Genomic DNA, 19,907 nt, shown 5'->3' with positions numbered 1-19,907 from the left:
TAATAATTTCAGTATATGTTGTCTGAACATACTGGTGTATATTTGGTTCATTATTTGTATTCCATTTGAATCATGGCAGCTATCAAGTTAATTTGTCTAAATTAGCATACAAGTTTATAATATAAGAAAAAATGTGTTAAACAAACCAAGTCATTGTTTCCACAAAGATTGATATAATTATAGTACAGTGACTGAAAAATTGAGATTTGAGGCTGCAGTCTTTATACATCCTTTCTAGGGAGATTGCCCTGCTGAAAGCGGTGGGACATAATTCTGAGTAGGCATGCAAAAGGATTGCATTGCAAATGAGCCCTTTTACCATCCTTATCAAAGCAGGTGCATATGAGAGAGAATCTGCATTTTGCAAAGTTCCAAAATACATTAAGTCAGTTTGGTTTGTTAGCAAGTGAAATCCACTATTGTCTGGTTACTGTTTGCTGAAATATGTGGTTGGTTGTTAACTTCCGTTCTCAGGATGTTCTCACCTATGATGCTAAGAGGTCTTCAAGCCTGCAGTGCTTCACTTGAGTATGTTGCCAGAGTGGAATAGACAGGAGAAAGCCATTTACACATAGAATGTATTTTCTTAACACAGTCGGCTTTGCCATTCATAACAGAGGTGCAGGAAATGCACAAAGCAATTTAAAAAGCATCATTTCTGAAACTTGCCTTGGAGTCGATTTGCACAAAAATAAATAAATGCCTGGCTGTGGGTGAAACAGTTGTCACACGTTAGCAATCACAGACCCTTTTTAGTTACGCACTAATAGAATGCAATCTGCTTACCATATAGAAACAGCATTAATTGCATGTAAGCAATTAACATGAACATGCTTTCAAATTAAAAACAAAATACAGTATTACCGGTGGGGCCGAAGCAGGATTGGAACTGCAATGTGCTGAGAAGGGTGTGTGTGTTTTAACCCTTCAACCTCTGCGGCAGTTCTGATAAAACACGTGTATCCCTCCAAAGTCCAGCAGGGAACTTCCTGATGAGCCTCTCTCTCCCTATACACTCCAGTCCCAATTCTGCTCTCCCTGCAGCAGCTATTTAATTTTTATAAAATGTGCACATTTTTTTAAAAAATGTATTCTGTTGGTTTTCATAAGTGCACGCTAACTGTTCATACACAATTAACCTCAAACTTCATTTGGTGCCAGGTTTCTATTCACACTTTCTAGAGGGGCAGCCATATTACAGCAAAAACAAGCTTATTGTGGCATAAGCTGTTGTGGGCCAGAACCAAATTGTGAGATGTAGTAGTCAGGCTTCAGCACATGCCTTTCCCCTGATTTTTATGTTTTATTTTTACCTTCTGCCAAGGAAAAAGAAATGTACCCCTGTTGAAGCTAAGGGATATATATCCCATCTGCTTTCATACAGTCTGAGCATGAGAACTGCAAATATAAGATTTTGCTGTCCTTTCAATTTCCTTGCTTACCCTCAAACCTCGCAAAGTGGCCTAGCATGGGAGTGCTCAGAGCTGAAATTGAGATTCATGGACATTCTTTGTTATACATGAAACAAAAGCATGATTGGGTTGGCAACTGCTGTGGCACGCTCAGGAGCAATCAACTGCAACTACTCTTATGAATCCCGAATTCTTACTGTGTTTGGCCACTTTAGAAGCTATAGATATTGCCATAGGGATATCTATTCCCCTTGTGAAGAGAAAGTGCATCTCCAAAGGGAAAACAGTTCCTTTAAAATGATAGATGGATTTCTTTCCTGTCAAATCATCAGCGGAATAGAAAATAATGCAGGGGTCAATTCAGTGTGTGTGTGTGTGTGTGTGTGTGTGTCTGCACCTAATCAGAATCCACTGTAGGCAATTAAAAAACAACATGGTGTAATTTTAGGGTTGAAAATGGCATTTAAACATTAAATCTAAATGAGTGATTTTTCACACCATCTTTCTTCAGGGATCTGTTTGCTTTCATTTGTTTCACATTTTTTAGAAAACTGACCTCATTTGTACCTCTTGGCTTAATTAATGCTCAGATTGGAACATAATTATTTTCACATTCACACTTCTCCATATTTTGCAACACAGTTCTTGGTTCAAAAAGTGTACCAAAATGTTAAAAAATTCATACTGTAGGATAAACTAACATTTAGTTAAATACAAATTTTGGTGCAGTTTTTTTTATTACTAGATATCTCACATATGAATTTGGAAACAGGACAGAAAAGATTTATGGATGAACACAGCCATCTCTTTCTAAGAAGTGCATCGGAAAGGAATCCTAGGAATCTGGAGAGTGTTTGGGGGCATATTTTACGGTGCTTACTAAATTATAGTGGGGTGTTGGCCCCGTATTTGGGTTTCAACATTGCCTTGTGAACTGAAAGTACTCCATAGGACATACAGTACTCACTGTTCCCCTTCATCTCCTTACTATAGGGGGAGCTGTAATCAAGTTGTCTTTCAGGGACGAGTGTCCACCATTCCTGATCTTCTCATTCAAGAATCTCCATAAAGCTTTCAATGAAGCACATTGTTCTTTGGAGTGCAATTTAAAAACCGTGGATCTAGATGATAGTTATTAGATCCTCAATCACAGCTCGTAGCTAATAGACTAATAGCAATCAGGTACAATAGAAGTGGCATAGGCTTCAGTTAAAGGCACAGAATAAAGTTAAGGAAATGTGTTGATTTGCTAAGTAACATTTTGATTAGATAAAAGGGGGATGGGAATGCAGAGGGTTGTATCCAGTGATGACTTTGCCTTGGTGGAAAGGGGTTCCATTAGCCAAAGTTGGAGAAACTGATTTTTTGCTGACCACCCCACCTTGCCTATTTGCAGCTCTCCACCCTATATCCTGCTCTGTTACAGAAGGTCCTTAGGAACTGCTTTTAGCAGGGGATGAACTGTAGGGTTCAAGTGGGTAGCAAAACGTGTGAGAAGAAGCACTTTTCCGCAAAGGCACCAGCACTACTGGATGCAACCCAGAGACAATAATGGTCTAGAGTGCCCTTTGCATGCTTGCTTGCTTTTTCCTCTGTACCAAAGTGTGCCTGGCATTCTGACAAGCTTGTTTTGTTTAGATATAGCCTTTTTCCCTCCCCTCAAGAGCCATTTATGAAAGAAAACTCCTTTATCTGTTTATAGGTTATCAGTACTCCTCATAAATATCCATCCGTCCACCCCGAGACCCGCCATTGGACCGCTCTGACATTTGCTGTGTTGCATGGACATATTCCTGTAGTTCAGGTATTGCTGTATTTCCCTCTGCTCCATCTCATATTTTCTTTCCCATTTGTTAGGTTTTAATTGGCGTTCATCCCCATAATTGGCAACCATTCTCATATTGGTTCCTCCTGCTTCTTCTTTGTTTGCTGTATAGATATAGATAGAGATAGATTTTATATATATATATATAATAGCATTATTATATATAGTTATCAGTAGGACTGCAATCCTAAGCATGTTTACCAGGGAGTAATCCCTAGTGGACACAATGGGACATACTTCCAAGTAAACATCTGTAGGATTGCACTGTAAGCCAATATGAAGCATAAACAGGGCAATTTTAAAATGAAGCTGTACCAGTTGTGTCCTGCCAACTCGTTCTTGGCCATGTGTTTTGTGTTCCTCTGTATTTGTGTTTTTCTGTTTCTTTTTCTAATTTTAGTGAAAGTAAAAACTCTGTTCCTCTTTCTCTAATGTTAGTGAACATAATGTTAGTTTGGTTTCTTCTCCCCCGTCCCTGCAGTCCTTTGTTATGTTCCAAAGCTAAAAAGACTGATTCAACTCATAGAAAAGAATAATACTAAATAAAGAAAATGTAGAGCAGTCATTGCCAACCTGGTGCCAACTTGGACTGCAACTCCCATCAGCCTCAGCCAGCACCTGCTATTCCTCTCTCAGAACACCCATCCAATGAATTCTGATAAGTCAACAAACAAAAAGAAGCATTCCTTTGTGCACTGCATAATTAACAGTGGAATGCATGGCCGTGAGATGCTGGTTATTATCACAAGCTTGGATGGAGGGTGGATATATCAGTGGTTATAAAGCCTTGACAGCTGAAACTGGAACCTCCACATTAAGGGATGCTATACCTCTGATGGACCAATTGCTGGCCACAAGCATAGTGACTACTTCTCTCACGCCCAGCTTATGAGCTTTGCAGGGGCATCTGATGGGTTTATCTCAGCTAACTGTGATCCAGGAAGGCTGTTTTTATGTTTACTGTCTTTAACATGATTTCCCCCATGGCATTATTTTGTGGTGAATGGATGTATCTGCAGCATATCATCTAATGCCCTGTCTGTTTGTGCAGCTGATAGGGATGTCTTCCTATGGGTCCATGACCAATACAGTCAGCCCAATACATTCTTCCAGTGCTATCTGTTGCCACTTTCACAGTTTCCTTGAGTCAGTCATTTAAATCATTTTCATTGTTTCTAGAGAAGTGTGGCATTTTTCAACCACACCACATCACTTTTATCTAAGCAAATTACATACACCAGATTGATCTCTCAGGTGCTTGCCAGTGTGGCTGGGCTGCAATGTAAAAATTGCACACCTTAATCTAGAGCCCTACTAAATTGTTGTGCTGCTACTTTTGTTGAATAGAGAATGAGGAGATACCCAGAATGAGGCGTAGAGGGCACACACCTGACCTGTTCTGTCTCTCTCCCCTCCCCCATAGTAACAATATGCATTTCCAATTCTTTCTCACTAGATATACCAGTCGGGATTTATTTAATTTTCCTTGAAAAAGTGGCTATGTAATACTTCTGAAGAGTTTAATTTGCTGATGCTTATATATTGTACAATTTGCAAATATATTAGTTACTCTGACAGACAGACAGACAAAAATAATTATTTGCATTTAGAAGGTCCCTGATTTAGTCCCTGGAACCTTCAGTGAAATGGATCTTGGAAGGCTGATCTGGGAGAAATAACTGCTTGATAAACAACATTTTGTTTATTTTTGTTTATTCATTATTGCATTAATACCCCAACTTCCCTCGAAGAATATCAAGGTACCGTATGTAGCTCTTTTCCTTTCACAACAACACTGGGAGGCAGCTTAGGCTCAGCACTAGTGACTGGATCAAGGTCACACACTGAGCTTCATGGCTAAGTAGGGATTTGAACTTTGGTCTCCTAAGGTCCTAGTCTGGTCCTCTAACCAATACACCACACTGGCTTTCTGGAGAATTGCTGCCATTGTGCACAGTACTGGGCTTGATAGACCAATGGTCAAAAGTCAGTAGAAGTGACTGCACTGATCTTAAATAAACTAAGGCTGACCTTTAGGTGAAAGGTTTCCCCAAACCCTTGGCTCTTTTTTTACTGCATCTTTGCCCAACTCCCAGAATCCCATTAAAGTGAGGATGGAAGGTGTTTCCCTCAATCTGATGAGCTTCAGAATGATGTTATGAGATGCTTCCCTTATAACATCTATTTCAGTGAAATCGTTGGGGGTTTTAAGTGCACAAATTAGTCATGTCCCATTGATTGCTAGTTCGCATAGCCTTCAGGCATGTACATGACAATTAGGTGCACTGTGCAGTGAATTGTGAATGGTCCACACTTGTTTAAATGGCCAGGTATTTCTGCAATGAACTTAACTATTGAAAAAATAAGGTGTGTGGGTTCTTTCCATCTGAGCTGAACTTTTTACAAGCCTTAATTTGGGTGTGCCCAAAGAATTTGCTCCATCACTGGCATAGGCTGCCATTTTGTATTGCTTTATTTTATCAACATGTTTTTTAACAACTTTCAAGGTGAAAACTTTTTCAAGGCAATAAAATGTAATTCACCAAAACATCTGCATAAAACATTCCACTTGGGTGCTACACAAGCCAAAAAATATTGTGTCAGTAACGATTAAAACTACAACTCATAAAGTGTAGGTTAAATGTCATTAATCAATTAAAAGCAGCCTGAAACATCCAGGTATTTAAGGCTCATTTAAAAACAGGTCCAGGTCACATACTACATTAAACCACAGCTTTGCTGTTCTCCTGCTCCTCCTGTTGCTGAGTGGAAACTATGGTTTAATGCAGACTTTGCCAATCTGGCACCCTCCATATGTTTTGTACTACCACTCTCGCAGATGAAGCCAGCAGATGCTGACGGAGGCTGATAGAGTTGTAGTTCAGAACATCTGGAGAGCACCAGGTTGGTAAGACTGATTTAATGAGATGAGCTACCCAGGAGTGCTCAGGGCACTGCTCTCCTACAGACTTGGGCAACATGAAACATGTTGCACTTCTCAAAACCCTTTAAGCTCCAGCTCTAAGAGTTTGTCATACCAATACAAACAACCCCATGCCTAAAGCGTATACCACTCTTAACCTACATATGCTGTCTGTAGAACATTTCCCCAAACACACACCTTTTTTAATGCCGGTGACATATAAACCTTGTTTATTGCATGAAAATCAAATGAAAAGTTATATAGAAAAATAGAACCCTCAAGCAGGGCAATTGCAACACTGGCCTCAGATATCCTGTGAGAGCGTAGCAGGCAGGAGGATATTTGAGAGCAAGTAGGCGTCTGGCTAAAACCAAATAGCAAGCCAGCTGGTGATGTATCACAGGACAACCCCCCAGAGAAAGCTGGCAGGCCAAATAAACTTTTGGAACAAGGGTGGAGAACCTTTGTCCTCCGAGTGCTGTTAGACCCAAACTTCCATCATGCATGATCATTGACCATGATGGCTGGGACCGATGGGAGTGAGGAGTCCCACAGCTTGTGGATGATCACAGGTTCCCCACCCATGTTTTGGAACATTTTGAGGGAGAACAAAGAGCACGTGGCTGTTGTTAGGAAAGATGGCTGCCAGGGCAGTTTAGTAGCTGTGGAATTCAGAGGCCTAGCTTCACTTTTCCAGCACCAGGGTTTTTCCAATGGTGGTGCAATGTACTTTTTATAGGGAGTCAAGAGAAAACAAGGAAGGGAGCTTACTGGCACCCAGAAATGAAGCACTAAACAGTTGGGTTAGGTGAGCTTAAATGCATGGAACATGACATCTCATTCCATCCAATGCCTTCTTCTTTCCTACTTGTCCGCATTCCTCCCTTTATTGAAGACGAATGAAATACTGTCTGAAAAACCAACTACAGAAGTGGGGTGGACAAAAACATCCCTGGGTGGTCAATTGGCAACCAGTTGTTGTGTAACTTGGCCCTGAATTGGGTGGCCTTTAAGCCAGTTAAACTTCCTTCTGCATCAGTGGAGCCTCCCAAATTCTTACTGTCACATTTAAATCATCAGCTTTAAATGGTGAATTTCCTTTTGTAGCTGTTGCTGGATGCAGGAGCCAAAGTAGAAGGTTCTTTGGAACATGGTGATGAAAACTATTCAGAAACTCCCTTGCAACTGGCAGCAGCTGCAGGTAAGGATTTTTCTGATCATGAACATTCCTTAGCTTAAAAAAAATGTGGCTAAAGGGAGTGAAAAGCACGCACTTTTATTGATTTACAGGAAATTTTGAACTCGTTAGTTTGCTTTTGGAGCGAGGTGCTGACCCCATGATTGGAACCATGTACAGGAATGGGATTTCCATGACTCCTCAAGGTGATATGAACTCCTTTAGCCAGGCTGCTGCACATGGACACAGGTAGAGTTGGAACTGCTAATTTAAATATTTTTAATGTTCTCTTTTTGTCATGATGCAAAAATTGCAAACTGTGTTTCTGCGTTGTACATATGTTTTTACATACGTAAGCATGCTACCAGATATGTGAATAGATATTAGCTACAGCAGCTAGATGGAACCTAGCTGTATTTCTGGGGCAGTATTTCTGAGTGCCAAAAACATTGCTAGAAACAGACAATGGGGGAAGGGCCTTCTGTCATTGCTGAGCTATAGGTGGCTCTCGAGAGGGGAGACAAGTCAGCGCTGGGAGATCAGCACAAAGAGAACAAGCCCAGGAGTCCCGAAAAGGGGAGGAGAGAGAATATAATTGCCTAGACAAAGTTGCAGCCTGAGCAGGAAGCCTTTGTAGCTATTCTAGACAAGGAGGACTAATGGTCATCCAAGGTGGGCAGAGTCACATATATTATCTAGGGAGATGCTCCAAGCTATAGCTCTGATGGCTCAGCACATGATGTAGCAGTCTGGAGCAACTCTTGACACCTTCCCACCCAGAAGCATCTGGCTGCCCACTGTTCAAAAAGAGCAATGTAACTTTGGTCTAATCTTGGAGGATCCTTATGTACTGAGTAAAATGTCTGTGAAAGGCAGTCTGCCTGTTTCCTTTTGAAATCTCCTGGAAATAGAAGTTCATCATCATCAAACCTTTTATTGGCATCACGTACAAACATCCAAAACAATCAATACAGAATTACCACTTCCCCAGTGGCACAAAACATTTGCTAAAAGAAAGGAGGCAGAGCAGTCTATCGTCACATCTCTAGGTCTCCAGGGAGATCAGACGTCTGCAGTATATTTCGATAACAAAAAAACCAAATAGAGATATTTAGCCACTAACTTGGTGAGCTCCTGATCATTCCCCAGTAATAGAAAATGTATGACCTCCAACTCTGGTTTCCATTTGGGGATACAGAGTTGATCTAGAAATACTGGCTGCAGTCCCATGATCCACAGATGCTGCTTAACTAGATTTCCTCCTTAGTTTTTCTAGGCAGCAGATCTCAGTGTGGTTTTCAGGATTACATGTTTATGAAAAATGGAATTCGGAAGGGGGTTCACTGGGAGGTGGTTGTGTAGTCCTGTCCATTGCAGAAGAGAAAGATCTCAACTATGGTCCCAGTGCACAAATGAGGTGCTTGGTAAATAGTGGGAAGCTTTGGGAGAGGTCTGTGAGAATCAAAGCTGAGTTTAGGAAGCAATCCAAGAGCTGTTCAGTCTGAAGGACTAGTGAGGGCTGCAGGCACAGAACTATCGATCTGCCAAGTCTGGAGAAAGCAGCCATGGCAAGGCAAGGGGGGTAAAGAACCACAGGAGGTCAGCCCTAAAGGGGATGATTTAGAGGCTGGGCGAGAGGGGTCTAAGGACAGAAGAAAGGTCATGAGAAATGAAAGTGATTTTAAGGTGGGAAAGAGAGGTGGAATAAGCATGCCAGATGTACATGTGTGAGATAGAAAGATTGAGGCCTGGTTCATAAATGCACGTGAATCACTGAAAGGCTGATAATTCTGAATGTTTAAATAGTTCCACTGAAAATAATTACCTCTGAGGTGTCATGAGGTGACAAACAAGCTCTCTATGGTGATAGATCAGCGATGACCCACTTTCACAGCTATGTCCTACCTTGGTGTTGCAGTGACCAAACATGCACATGTGGTCTTTCTCTTAGAAGGGAAGGGTCTGTATGTCTGTGCAAGAAGGCAAGGATTGCAAGGAGTTAAGTTGGAAAAGGGGGACTACTGAAAGGCGGTTTCTCCCAATCCACAGTACAAAACTCTGAAGAGTTATCTTTGCCACCAGTCTTGCTTTACTGTTCTCTGAGCCCTTCCAGCAAAGTTCTGCTCCCACTCCCTCATTTCCTTCCTGAGTTTTATTAATTCAAGGGCTGAACTGATACCCTTCTATAGAGGGAGCTTAGCTGTCAAAGCCTGCACTTACTTATTTATTTAGATTTTTTTTTAATATACCACTGTATCAAATATATATATCACCACGGTTTACAATAATATAAAGACATAAAACCAGACAGTAAAATCATAAGAAGTCAAAAGCATAAATAAAACCAGCAGATCACTACTCATGTATTCATAATTGCCTTCTGCTTTGTGCTTTGCTTTGAACACACACACTCTCAATTTACCTGGGAGATCACAGGATTGCTATTGTATGTACAGGGATGGAGAAACTGTGATTCCCCCAGATATTGTTGGAGGGCCAGCTCCCATCAGCCCAAGCCAACATGGCCAGTGGTCATGATAGGAGCTGGAATCTAACAGCATCAGAAAGGCCACAGACTCCCTACCTGTGACTTAATGCATAGTCACCTTCAGGGTCTACAAATGGCAACAGTTGTAACCGAGTACACTTGAGATTCTCAGGAATCTGAGTTATCTGCCAGATACCCAGTTCTGCCCTAAATTCTATAAAGATGCGCAGGAAAATATCAACATCTCTAGCTGTAATGTGGAGTAAGAATTTGCTGCAGCCTCATATTGGCTAAGGATGAGTACAGATGTAACATCTGGATAGCAGTGGGCTTGTTTGTTAAGCCAGCAGTGCAAGCATACCTTTCCCCTGTTGAGGGTTGAGCTCTGAATAAACAGATTCTGCATGCTTGTAATCAAATCTGATAAGCTAGTGTGTGCAATGTCACCAAAGAGACTTTCCCAAACCCAGAACAGTTTGCAACTGTTTATTTTAGTTTTTTCATTTTTTAAAAAAGGTGGATGAATGTATAAACAAATAAATGTACAATTGGTTCTTTAAATGAGAAGAGATGTAGCTTCCTTGAAGCTTTCGGAGGTGGCCCCAGGATTCCGTTTGATGGAATTTCTATCTATTAGGCAAATCATACACCCAGCCAGGCAGCCAGGTCCATCAGTGAGCATCTCTTTAAATACTGCATCTGTCTTCACCCTGAGAGCTGTGGATTGTGCTATCGACTGGAAATATTGACTATGTATCCCCCTTTATTTCATTGCATGGCATAACACACACCCGTCCTCTTGACTAACAGGGGAAATATCTTTCCTCCCTCTATAAATACATACACACACTCGTTAGCCCATCTGCTCTGGAAACATTGCTTATTCTATCCCCCACAGGACTGAACATGCGCAGCTAGCAAGATCTAAGCATATAAGGTAGGTGGGAGGTAAGGGAGAAGATGCACCCTGGTTTTGATTGATTGTTTCTAACAGTTCATCAATTGGGAGTGTCTCCATTGAAGATGAATGGCATCACACAGGTGTAAGCCTGTTGATGAGCAGAGGATGAGAGTCTCTGTCCTGGATGCTGGACTTGCAGCTGCAAGCCCAAATAAGTTATACTGCACCAAGAAAGGCATTGCTTGAAAGCTGATTTGCTAGAGGATCTAGTTAGGTGAACTAACTAGATTTAGCATTTGCTAGATAGCTAGTTGGCTCTGGCTTAAACTGTTAAGAGTTCCAACCCAATGGCCTTTCTCCTCCCCCACCCCCACTCTCTTTTTGCCCTGTGATTGACAGGAACGTGTTTCGTAAGCTGCTTGCTCAGCCGGAGAAGGAGAAGAGTGATATCCTGTCCCTGGAGGAGATACTGGCTGAGGGAACTGACTTGGCAGACAGTGCGCCAGCTCCTTTGTGCGCCAGCCGCAACAGCAAAGCCAGACTTAAAGCTCTGAAAGAGGCTATGTATCACAGTGCTGAACACGGATATGTGGATGTAACCATTGACATCAGGAGCATAGGTCAGTTTTGGTTTCTTCCGTTCTTTTCTCTCCCATGAGCAATGACTGTCAGAAATCTGGTTTGATGGCCTCTGTCAGCTGAGCTGACCATTTTTTATTTGTCCCAGAGTTCTTGTCAAGGCAGAAATTGGGTAACTTTCAGATGTGCCTGGGAATTCAGGAGAGAATTTGAATATTAAAAAGGGTTTAAATACATGGCTAGAGGTTTTTATTCTTCCTATCTTTGGCATTTTTGTGGATTAGATAGTAAATTGGGATTGTCTCGATCTGAATTTGAAATCCCTTCAAATTACCTTTTAAATATGCTAAATTATATGTCTGACCATATTAAAGCACTTGTTTAAGTCACATCATCAGAAGCATCTCTTTGGATGTGCCCCATCTGTGCTTCTTCCCCTACCCCCACCTCCTGCCATCTCTCTTACTAAGGAACTGCAATTTCTGTGAATTTTCCTATTTCTATGATCATGTCCCAGTAGACTTTTGTGCTATACTTTGGGTATTTGTTGTCCATACACACACAAAGCAGCACAGGCATTACTTTTAAGCAGGGCAGTCACTCTGTTGAAGGAATCATATCCACTTAATTGTTTGAGAACTAAAAAATCTGGATACACTTGCATGTGAATAAACCATCATTCAAAAGAAAAAAAAATGCCTTCTTTGATTTTACACCTAGGCACCTTTTTAATTGATTAAATGATGATTGATTTGATTAGAATGACATGCAACCCTCCTCTTAAGTGAGCACACTTTCATAACAAGAGACTGGTTGGGGGGTACTTACTCATGAATAGATCCTTGGGTGAGAAGGGCTCTGTTTGACATTGCAGGCCAGAATCCTTTGCATACCAGAAACTCAAAAGCAACTATCTTCTGGTCCTAGTCAATTTTCCACTTTAAAGACTAGGAAGGTCTTTCTTCCTTAGGAGTGAAATTGACTAGATTAAGAACTACTTGTTCTGGCATTGAAAAGAGAAGCTGAAGGCCTGTGCAAAAAAAGGAAGAGAGTTAAAAGCAGCAGTATCAAAGGCCCAAGCAAAACAAAAACATGTGTAAATAAGGAAGGCTACTTTATTCCCATTTCAAGAGCACACTGTTTCAAGAGAGGAGTTAACACACCTGCAATTAATAAACACATAAATAAAAAATATGTGAAAATAGTATGTTATTCTACAACATCAATAGCTGTATATTTATCAAAAATAATTATTATTTATGTTGTGGATTTGAGGCATTAAAATATTTAAGAGAGGCCAATGTGAAACCTCTAATGCTAATATCAAATAAATCTTTAATTCCTTTAATTTAACTATGTTAGTTGACTTAAATCTTTAAGTATGTTAGCATAAGGCAGAGGTACAGAACCTGTGGCCCTCCAGATGTTGGACAGCAACCCTCTATGCAACAACATCTGGAGGACCACAGCATTCCCATCCCTGTTATAAAGTAAATAGCAAAACTATCTAGGGGAGAGGACAGGTTCAAGGCAACCTCTATGTAAGGGAAGAAATACTTAGTAGGTTTCTTACTATGCTAAATGCTTACATCCGGAATAAGGATAGGGATAAATTTAGTACAGTTCAAATGTTAATGCGAACCTACTGAATTCCCCCTTTCCAAAACAATATTCAAACCCGAAGCACGGTCATCCATCAAAACTTGCCCTTCTCCAAATGTTGTGATGCAGTTCTCCAACCCAATAATGTGTACCAAAAAATCACCCATCCCTACTAGACTGCTATGGCAGCATATCTGTCATGCTGTTATTTCTTGGTTAAAACTAAAAACACTTTGTCAGCTATATTTTTAAAAGTAAAATATTAGCAAAATTCTACTAAAATGAAAGTGTCATAATGCTATGCTGCTAATTTTTAACAAATAAAGTGGGCAGGGGAATCCGCTTGATCACTCCCACTTTAGTAATGTGTTCCCACCCAATAATCCCTTCAAATCTATACATCAGATCTAAAACAAACATGAAATACCATGGGGTTGTTGGTTTCTTTGGTCATTTCATGAGTTGTAAAGGGCAATCCTATTTAAACGAATAAGTACTTACCACCAAAAAACTAATTGATTTACAGTCATACCTCAGGTTGAATGTACTTCAGGTTGAGCGCTTTCGGGTTGCGCTCCGTGACAACCTGGAAGTAATGGAGCACGTTACTTCCAGGTTTCGCCGCTCGTGCATGCGCAGACGCTCAAAATGACGTCATGCGTGGAAGCAGCAAAATATGACCCGCGCAGATGCGCCGTTGTGTCTTACATTCTATTCAGGATGCGAACACGGCTCCAGAACGGATCCCGTTCACATCCCGGGGTACCATTGTATTGTGTTTAATGACCACTTGTAATTGTTTTCCAATTTCCCAACGGAAATTGGGCTTTGCCTACCCATGGGCGTCTATGCCATACCCATTGGTGTAGCTGATGCCTAGCAAGATGAAATTATGGGGGGGGGGAGTGCTGTATAGCATGGCAAGCCAGTTGCAGTTCTGCTTGCAGCTTACTTACAGCAGAAAAGCAATGATTTATTAGTACTAGGAGTCACCAATCTGAAAGCAGCTGAGACATAAAAAACATATGGGGGTTTATAGCTCATTGGGGAATGTTGACGAGTGTCAGTTCCAGGTGGGGTTTTTTTGTATGTGCGTGCAAGATGCTGTCAGTGTGCCCACCTCCCACTGAGTTTGTACACTTCCTCCTCACCATCACTGTTGTCGCTGCCTGTTCACTTGCCTCTTCCGCTCAACATCCTCTCCCCAAGGGAGAGGTGGGTCTTTCTGCATGTTCTTTTTTCTCATTTTTCTGCTTGCTTGCTTGGAAAGGCCAATTGAAAACAGTAGCAACAGTAAAAAAGAGGAGCGACAGGCCCAGGAGGTTCTAAGGCTTGACAGTGGGCCCCCAAATGAGGTGTGGGCTTTGACAGGTGCCCAGTGAGGCCAACTGCTAATGGTGATCCCAGCAGAGGAAACAGAATAGGTGGGATGGAATTCAAAATGTGGTCCAGCATAAGATCTCCATGTCGTTAATCTAACCTGGGTATTTAAGATATGTGCAAATCTTTAAGATAATTTTAAATTTTTATACAGGTGTCCCATGGACTCTGCATACATGGTTAGAGTCCTTGCGAACTGCCTTTCAGCAACACAGAAGACCACTCATACAATGCTTGCTGAAAGAATTTAAATCTATTCAAGAGGAAGAATACACTGAAGAACTTGTCACCCAAGGGTTGCCTTTGATGTTTGAGATCTTGAAGGCAAGCAAGGTGGGTGAAACTGGCATTATTACACCACAATTGGGATATATTACTGTTATTATTTATTACTGCAGTGCTCTTCTGTACGTAAAACACTCAAAAGTGGCTTAGAAAACAAAATGCCCAGATAAAAATATTAAACTATAGTAAGAACATTGCATCACTAAAACCATCACAATTTGAGTGCAGAACAGTCTTTACATTAGCAAATGATCAAATGTTAAAAGTTGTTGAAATAAAAAAAAGTTTTCAGCTGAAGTCACCCTGCTAAGAAAGTATGCAGATCCATGTAGGACTAGGAGCAACTGTTAGCCAGTGTCAGCAATACTGGGCTGGATGGACCCATATTCTGGCTCCATGGAAGGCAGCTTTCTGTGTCCCTAATTCAGTGAAGGGCACAAGAAGAGGAAGGAGTAGGGAGGGAAGAACATGCGAACACAGCTGTCTTTCTCATAATGCTAAGCCATAGATTCGGGTCTGAGCCACTAAGGACAGATCTACACCATACATTTCAAGCACATGCAATTCACATCTAAAGCTCATGGCTTCCCCTAAAGGATGCTGGGAACTATAGTGTTTTAAGGGGGTTAATGATTGTAGCTCTGCGAAAGGGAACTTTCAGTTCCCAGTATTCTTTGGGGGGACTCATGTGCTTTAAATGTGTATTGCATATGCTTTAACTGTATGGTGTGGAGCTGCCCTTAGACATACAGTCAATTTCGCAAATGCATAAAAGCAACACTGTCGCTTTAAAAAGAGAGAGCCAGTGCTCTCCATCCACTGCAAGGATAGCTTAATCTTCACACTCATGGTGAGCTCAAGAGCCGACAGAAGCCAAGTCCTTGCGGTAAAAGTGAGAGTCATGCAGGTCAGGCAATAAAATACAGGCAAGGGAGGCTGATATCCAAAGGAGCTGAGATGTTAGTTTAATCTAGCTGACTACTTAGAATGGTCCAAGAAGGGAATTGTGTGTGTGTGTGAGAGAGAGTTTTCAGATCAAATGAATTACTTTTCCCATATTTGTTTTCCTCCCTTTAAGGTTTTTGAGATGAGTTGATATGACCTATTTGGCTTTTAAAAACACTCCTTACATGTTTACTAGGAATTTTTTTCCAGGCCCATTTTGAATTTCATGCCAAAGAGTTTGATACAGGCATATGTTCACACATTTTGAATATTTCCTTTAAACAAATACTAAACAGTTTTTTTTTTTTAATGCAGTAATTTGACAAGGGTATGTATTAGTATTGTTAGAAATATGAAACACACACACATATACACACACGTAGGGAAATTGGAGATAAACTTTGTTTCACTATATATACACTAAAAAGGGGGGGGGGTAAAGGACCCCTGACAGTTAAGTCACAGATGACTCTGGGATTGCGGCACTCATCTCGCCCTATAGGCTGAGGGAGCTGGTGTTTGTCCGCAGACAGTTTTTCTGGGTCATGTGGCCAGCATGACTAAGCCGTTTCTTGCGCAACAGAAGATCGAAACTAGAGCAGCACATGGAAACGCCATTTACCTTCCCACCAGAGCGGTACCCATTTATCTACTTGCACTTTTTGATGTGCTTTCAAACTGCTAGCTTGGCAGGAGCTGGATCTGAGCAACAGGAGCTCCCCCTGGTGCAGGGATTCGAACCTCCGACCTTCTGATTGGCAAGCCCAAGAGGCTCCGTGGTTTAGACCACAGCGCCACCCGTGTTCCTTATATATATAAACTAGGTAACACAATACAGTGGAATCTTGGCTTTCAAGCATCTTGGAAGCTGAACAATTTGGAACCTGAATGCCTAAAACCCAGAAGTGAATGTTTCTGTTTTCGAACGTGCCTTGGAAGTTGAATGGCTTCTGAGGTGCATTTCTCCAATCTCTCGATGGAATTTTCCGACCGCCCATTGTGCCTCGGTTGTCAAACATTTTGGAAGTCGAACAGTCTTCCAGAATGGATTACATTCGACAGCAGAGGCACTGCTGTAGAATAGAAGATAAGGAAAGGCTTCATTAAGTTCTGTGCATGTGGAAGGAAATAAATTGTGCCAGGAGGAGGGGGATGAGTAGCATTTTTTCTGAGCTTTTGCATCTCTATTTACCAAATCAAATAAAAAAGACAAGTTTATAAAATTTCAGTGAACAGGGAAGAATGGAATGAATCCCTTCCCCCTGCTTAAGGTTTGAATTCTCCCCTGAGGTAGATTTATTCTAAATGCTGGTGACTGTTGTGGCATTACCTGTCATCACTTTCAGTACCTCTGTGTTAAAACAGTTCAGAATAACCTGGACCCGAAGTCTCCATAAATGTGCGTCTTGCATTCTCCATATGAGAAGTGAACATCAGGTACACCAATGTGGCATGCTAATATAACATGCAATTAACTACTGTCACAGAAAATACAGTGCAGCAGCATGGATTTATCTGGAAACTAACCTTGGATTACCCTGCACTTAAATCCTTAGTCATAATATCTCCCAAAGGGATATTTCAACAGTGGTTTCATGAAGACCCCCGCTGTTTTTCATAACAAGGAAATGCTTGCTGAGACTTCCTGTGTTGGAATAAGAATGTACTGATTCTAGGACTTGTATGCCCTCTTCTGGTCTGATACTCATAGACCTCAGACTATGTTCTTAAATCTGAGCTTTTGCTACACATGTTTTAAAAATCCTTTCAAAAGAGAGTCATGTCATTGCACCCAGCAACAATTTATGCATCACCTCTGATTAATCATGCTCTGTTGTGGAAGACCCTTAGCTCAAGTCTAACTAACATTTTTAAAAATCTATTTTGTCAAGCTATTCATTGCGTCTAGCTGTTACTACCAACCTCTTGAGGTTCCCTAGCTCACAAATGTTGACTAATATTAATGATGTATGTGCTTCTTAATAATGTACAAGTAATCTTACAAAGTGATGTTTAATCAGTTTTCATGGAGCTCATACATGATTTGTACCCAAAGAAAACTCAGCGCAAAGAGAACTAGAGAGAATCAGGGCAGGCTGCCTTTTTAGAACTAAAAAATATCCAGGGTAGAGAAGGATGATGTCATGCCATATGTAGAAACCTAGGATGCTTCCAGACTGCCACTGTTTTCAGGTGGGATTCAATTATATACCACCAAATTCAGGTTAAACAGTTATAGATGATTGGGAGATCCTCGATAATACACCCATGTCCCCAAAATATTGGATTTGGGGTGATAAGAAATGTGGCAAGAAAATGCACTGGAAAGTGTGGGATGGTGCTTGATGCAACATCATATGCAACATCATATAATCTTCCTGCAAACAAATCAGGATGGATGCTCATTAAATAGCCAGTGGCATCTAATCTCCCTGCAAACAGGTCAGAATGAATGCTCAATAAAGAGGTTTTCTGGAAGCACCGTCAGCAACAGGATATTGCTCAAGTGTTGAATGAGTTACTACTGGATAAGGAAAAGATGGTCATCTGAAGAGTCTTACACAAGGGCGGGGGAATACAATAATAATCCCACATTTGTTGGTATTGTTTAATCTTACAAGAATAAGCTGGAAAAGCTAAATAGATACTTTGTGTGATAGCTGTTCAAAGATCAAACTATGGAGTGTCTTATGTTTAGGACAATACATTTCCTAGCCTTGTGCCATGTTTGTTAGCGTTACCAATTGCTCAACATCTCTTCACTTCAGACTTCAGTCTAGACACTTACTTAACCCATTCATTTTTAAGTAAGCAGGGACCATCAGCCAGTGGTGGACCATGTGCTTGCGGGCAAATGATCCTAGTTTCAAATACTCTCAACAGTAGGGCTGCCAAAGACCTCTGTAGCCGAGAGGAACTTGCCTTGGAGTCCTGCTGCCTGTTGAAGCAGACAGTATGATTTGGCTTAAGGCAAGCCACACAATAAGAATTCATGTGCAGTTCATATATTTTCTCACACTGAACATTGGATAAACTTGGGACAGGGTGATGGGAATCTGCCTTCAACTGAATTATTTGGTCCATATAGTACGGTATAGTTTGCACTGGCTGGCACAGGTCTCCGTGATTTCAGACTGGGGCCCGTTGTGGCCGTGGGAAGGCCTGGTGGGGCCCGGCCCCTCGCTTGAAAATTGTGGGAGCCTTGTCCCACCCACCCCTGCCACCCCAGATGGCGTCCCTGATGCACAGTCTCCTTCTTTTCTTTCTGTAATGTATTTAAAAATCTGACTGCCTCTTCCTCTTGGCAGAAAAGAACCAATGTGGGAATGAGAAGTGTTGGATTTTTATTTTTTACTGTGCCATTAAAGGATTGCAATTAAAATACATTAGGTGAAATAAATTAGAATTTAGTGCTCCTCAGAGACTCTCCCTTCCTCTCCAATTAGGTAACCTTTTGCTTTGGCTGGTGCCAAGCCTTGGATTACTTAATCTGGAGCAGGTCTACCAACAAGCTCGGCAGAGAGGAGCAAAGCGATCACAAGCTTCCTGACTTACCTTATCTTGTGGCAGTCTGTTTCTTTAAGCCAGGGGTAGCCAACATGATGGTTTTGCTGGACTCCAACTCCCATCATGCATCACCATTTGTCATGTTGGCTGGGGCAGATGGGAGTTGGAGCTCAGTAACATCTGGAGGACACTCCAGATTTATTTTTACTGCAGCTTCCCTTATCCTCAGCCAGCATGGCCATGTGACTGGGGATTAGGGGAGTTGTTGCCCAAAACATTTGGAGGGGACACCAAATTGGGAATGAATGCTTAAAGCAATGGAGCGCAGCAAGGTAAGTAGGCAAGAAGGTATCATTTCCCATCCTTCTTTAAATATCAATGGGGCAGAGGATGGCTCTGCCCCATCACATATAGTTTGGCTCCTTAGCTGGACACTAACTTAACTGGGGTAGTATTTTTTAATGCTTCTCACTGTTAAACATGTGACACTTGACATGCAGAGTGCTAGCATGTAAAGTAGCGGGCTGGGTGGGAACCTTTCTCTCTTAGAGATTCATTTTCCACAAGTGAGGATATTTTATGTGGGCGAGTATTTCAGCAGCAGACTCTGTGACCTGGAATCTGAAGCAGAATAATCACTCTACTATGTGATCTTCTGACCCCTGTAAGAGTCATGCGTGTTTCTGTCCTTCATGTACACTGGCTCAGCCCCATCACCAAATCTAACAGCATTCACAATGGCATGCACATTTTTGTTTTGTTTTAAATTTGATGGTTTGTACAAATCACCCATTTAATGGTTTGTATATTGCTTAGAGCAATTATTTTATGAGGCAACTAATAAATATACATTTAAAAGCATGCAATTCATGGTTTTCTTCCC

General features: G+C 41.3%; 1 protein-coding gene across 3 annotated transcripts in view; it reads left to right on the top strand.

The window, feature by feature from the left end:
* Positions 1–19,907, top strand: part of ABTB3 (ankyrin repeat and BTB domain containing 3) — a 211,326-nt gene that overhangs the window by 175,902 nt on the left and 15,517 nt on the right. The window contains exons 7-12 of one of the 3 annotated variants that reach the window (XM_053406025.1): positions 3,115–3,216; positions 7,268–7,361; positions 7,451–7,586; positions 10,724–10,762; positions 11,126–11,346; positions 14,442–14,620. In XM_053406025.1, the coding sequence (XP_053262000.1) occupies positions 3,115–3,216; positions 7,268–7,361; positions 7,451–7,586; positions 10,724–10,762; positions 11,126–11,346; positions 14,442–14,620 (771 nt within the window). The remainder of the gene's footprint in view (positions 1–3,114; positions 3,217–7,267; positions 7,362–7,450; positions 7,587–10,723; positions 10,763–11,125; positions 11,347–14,441; positions 14,621–19,907) is intronic. The other 2 variants (XM_053406027.1, XM_053406026.1) reach the window with 2 other exon arrangements.

The sequence above is a fragment of the Podarcis raffonei genome, chromosome 10 (genome assembly GCF_027172205.1).
Source record: "Podarcis raffonei isolate rPodRaf1 chromosome 10, rPodRaf1.pri, whole genome shotgun sequence".
Lineage (NCBI taxonomy): Eukaryota > Metazoa > Chordata > Lepidosauria > Squamata > Lacertidae > Podarcis > Podarcis raffonei.
Note: the sequence above shows the minus strand (reverse complement) of the source record. Positions and strands in the feature narration are given on the sequence as shown.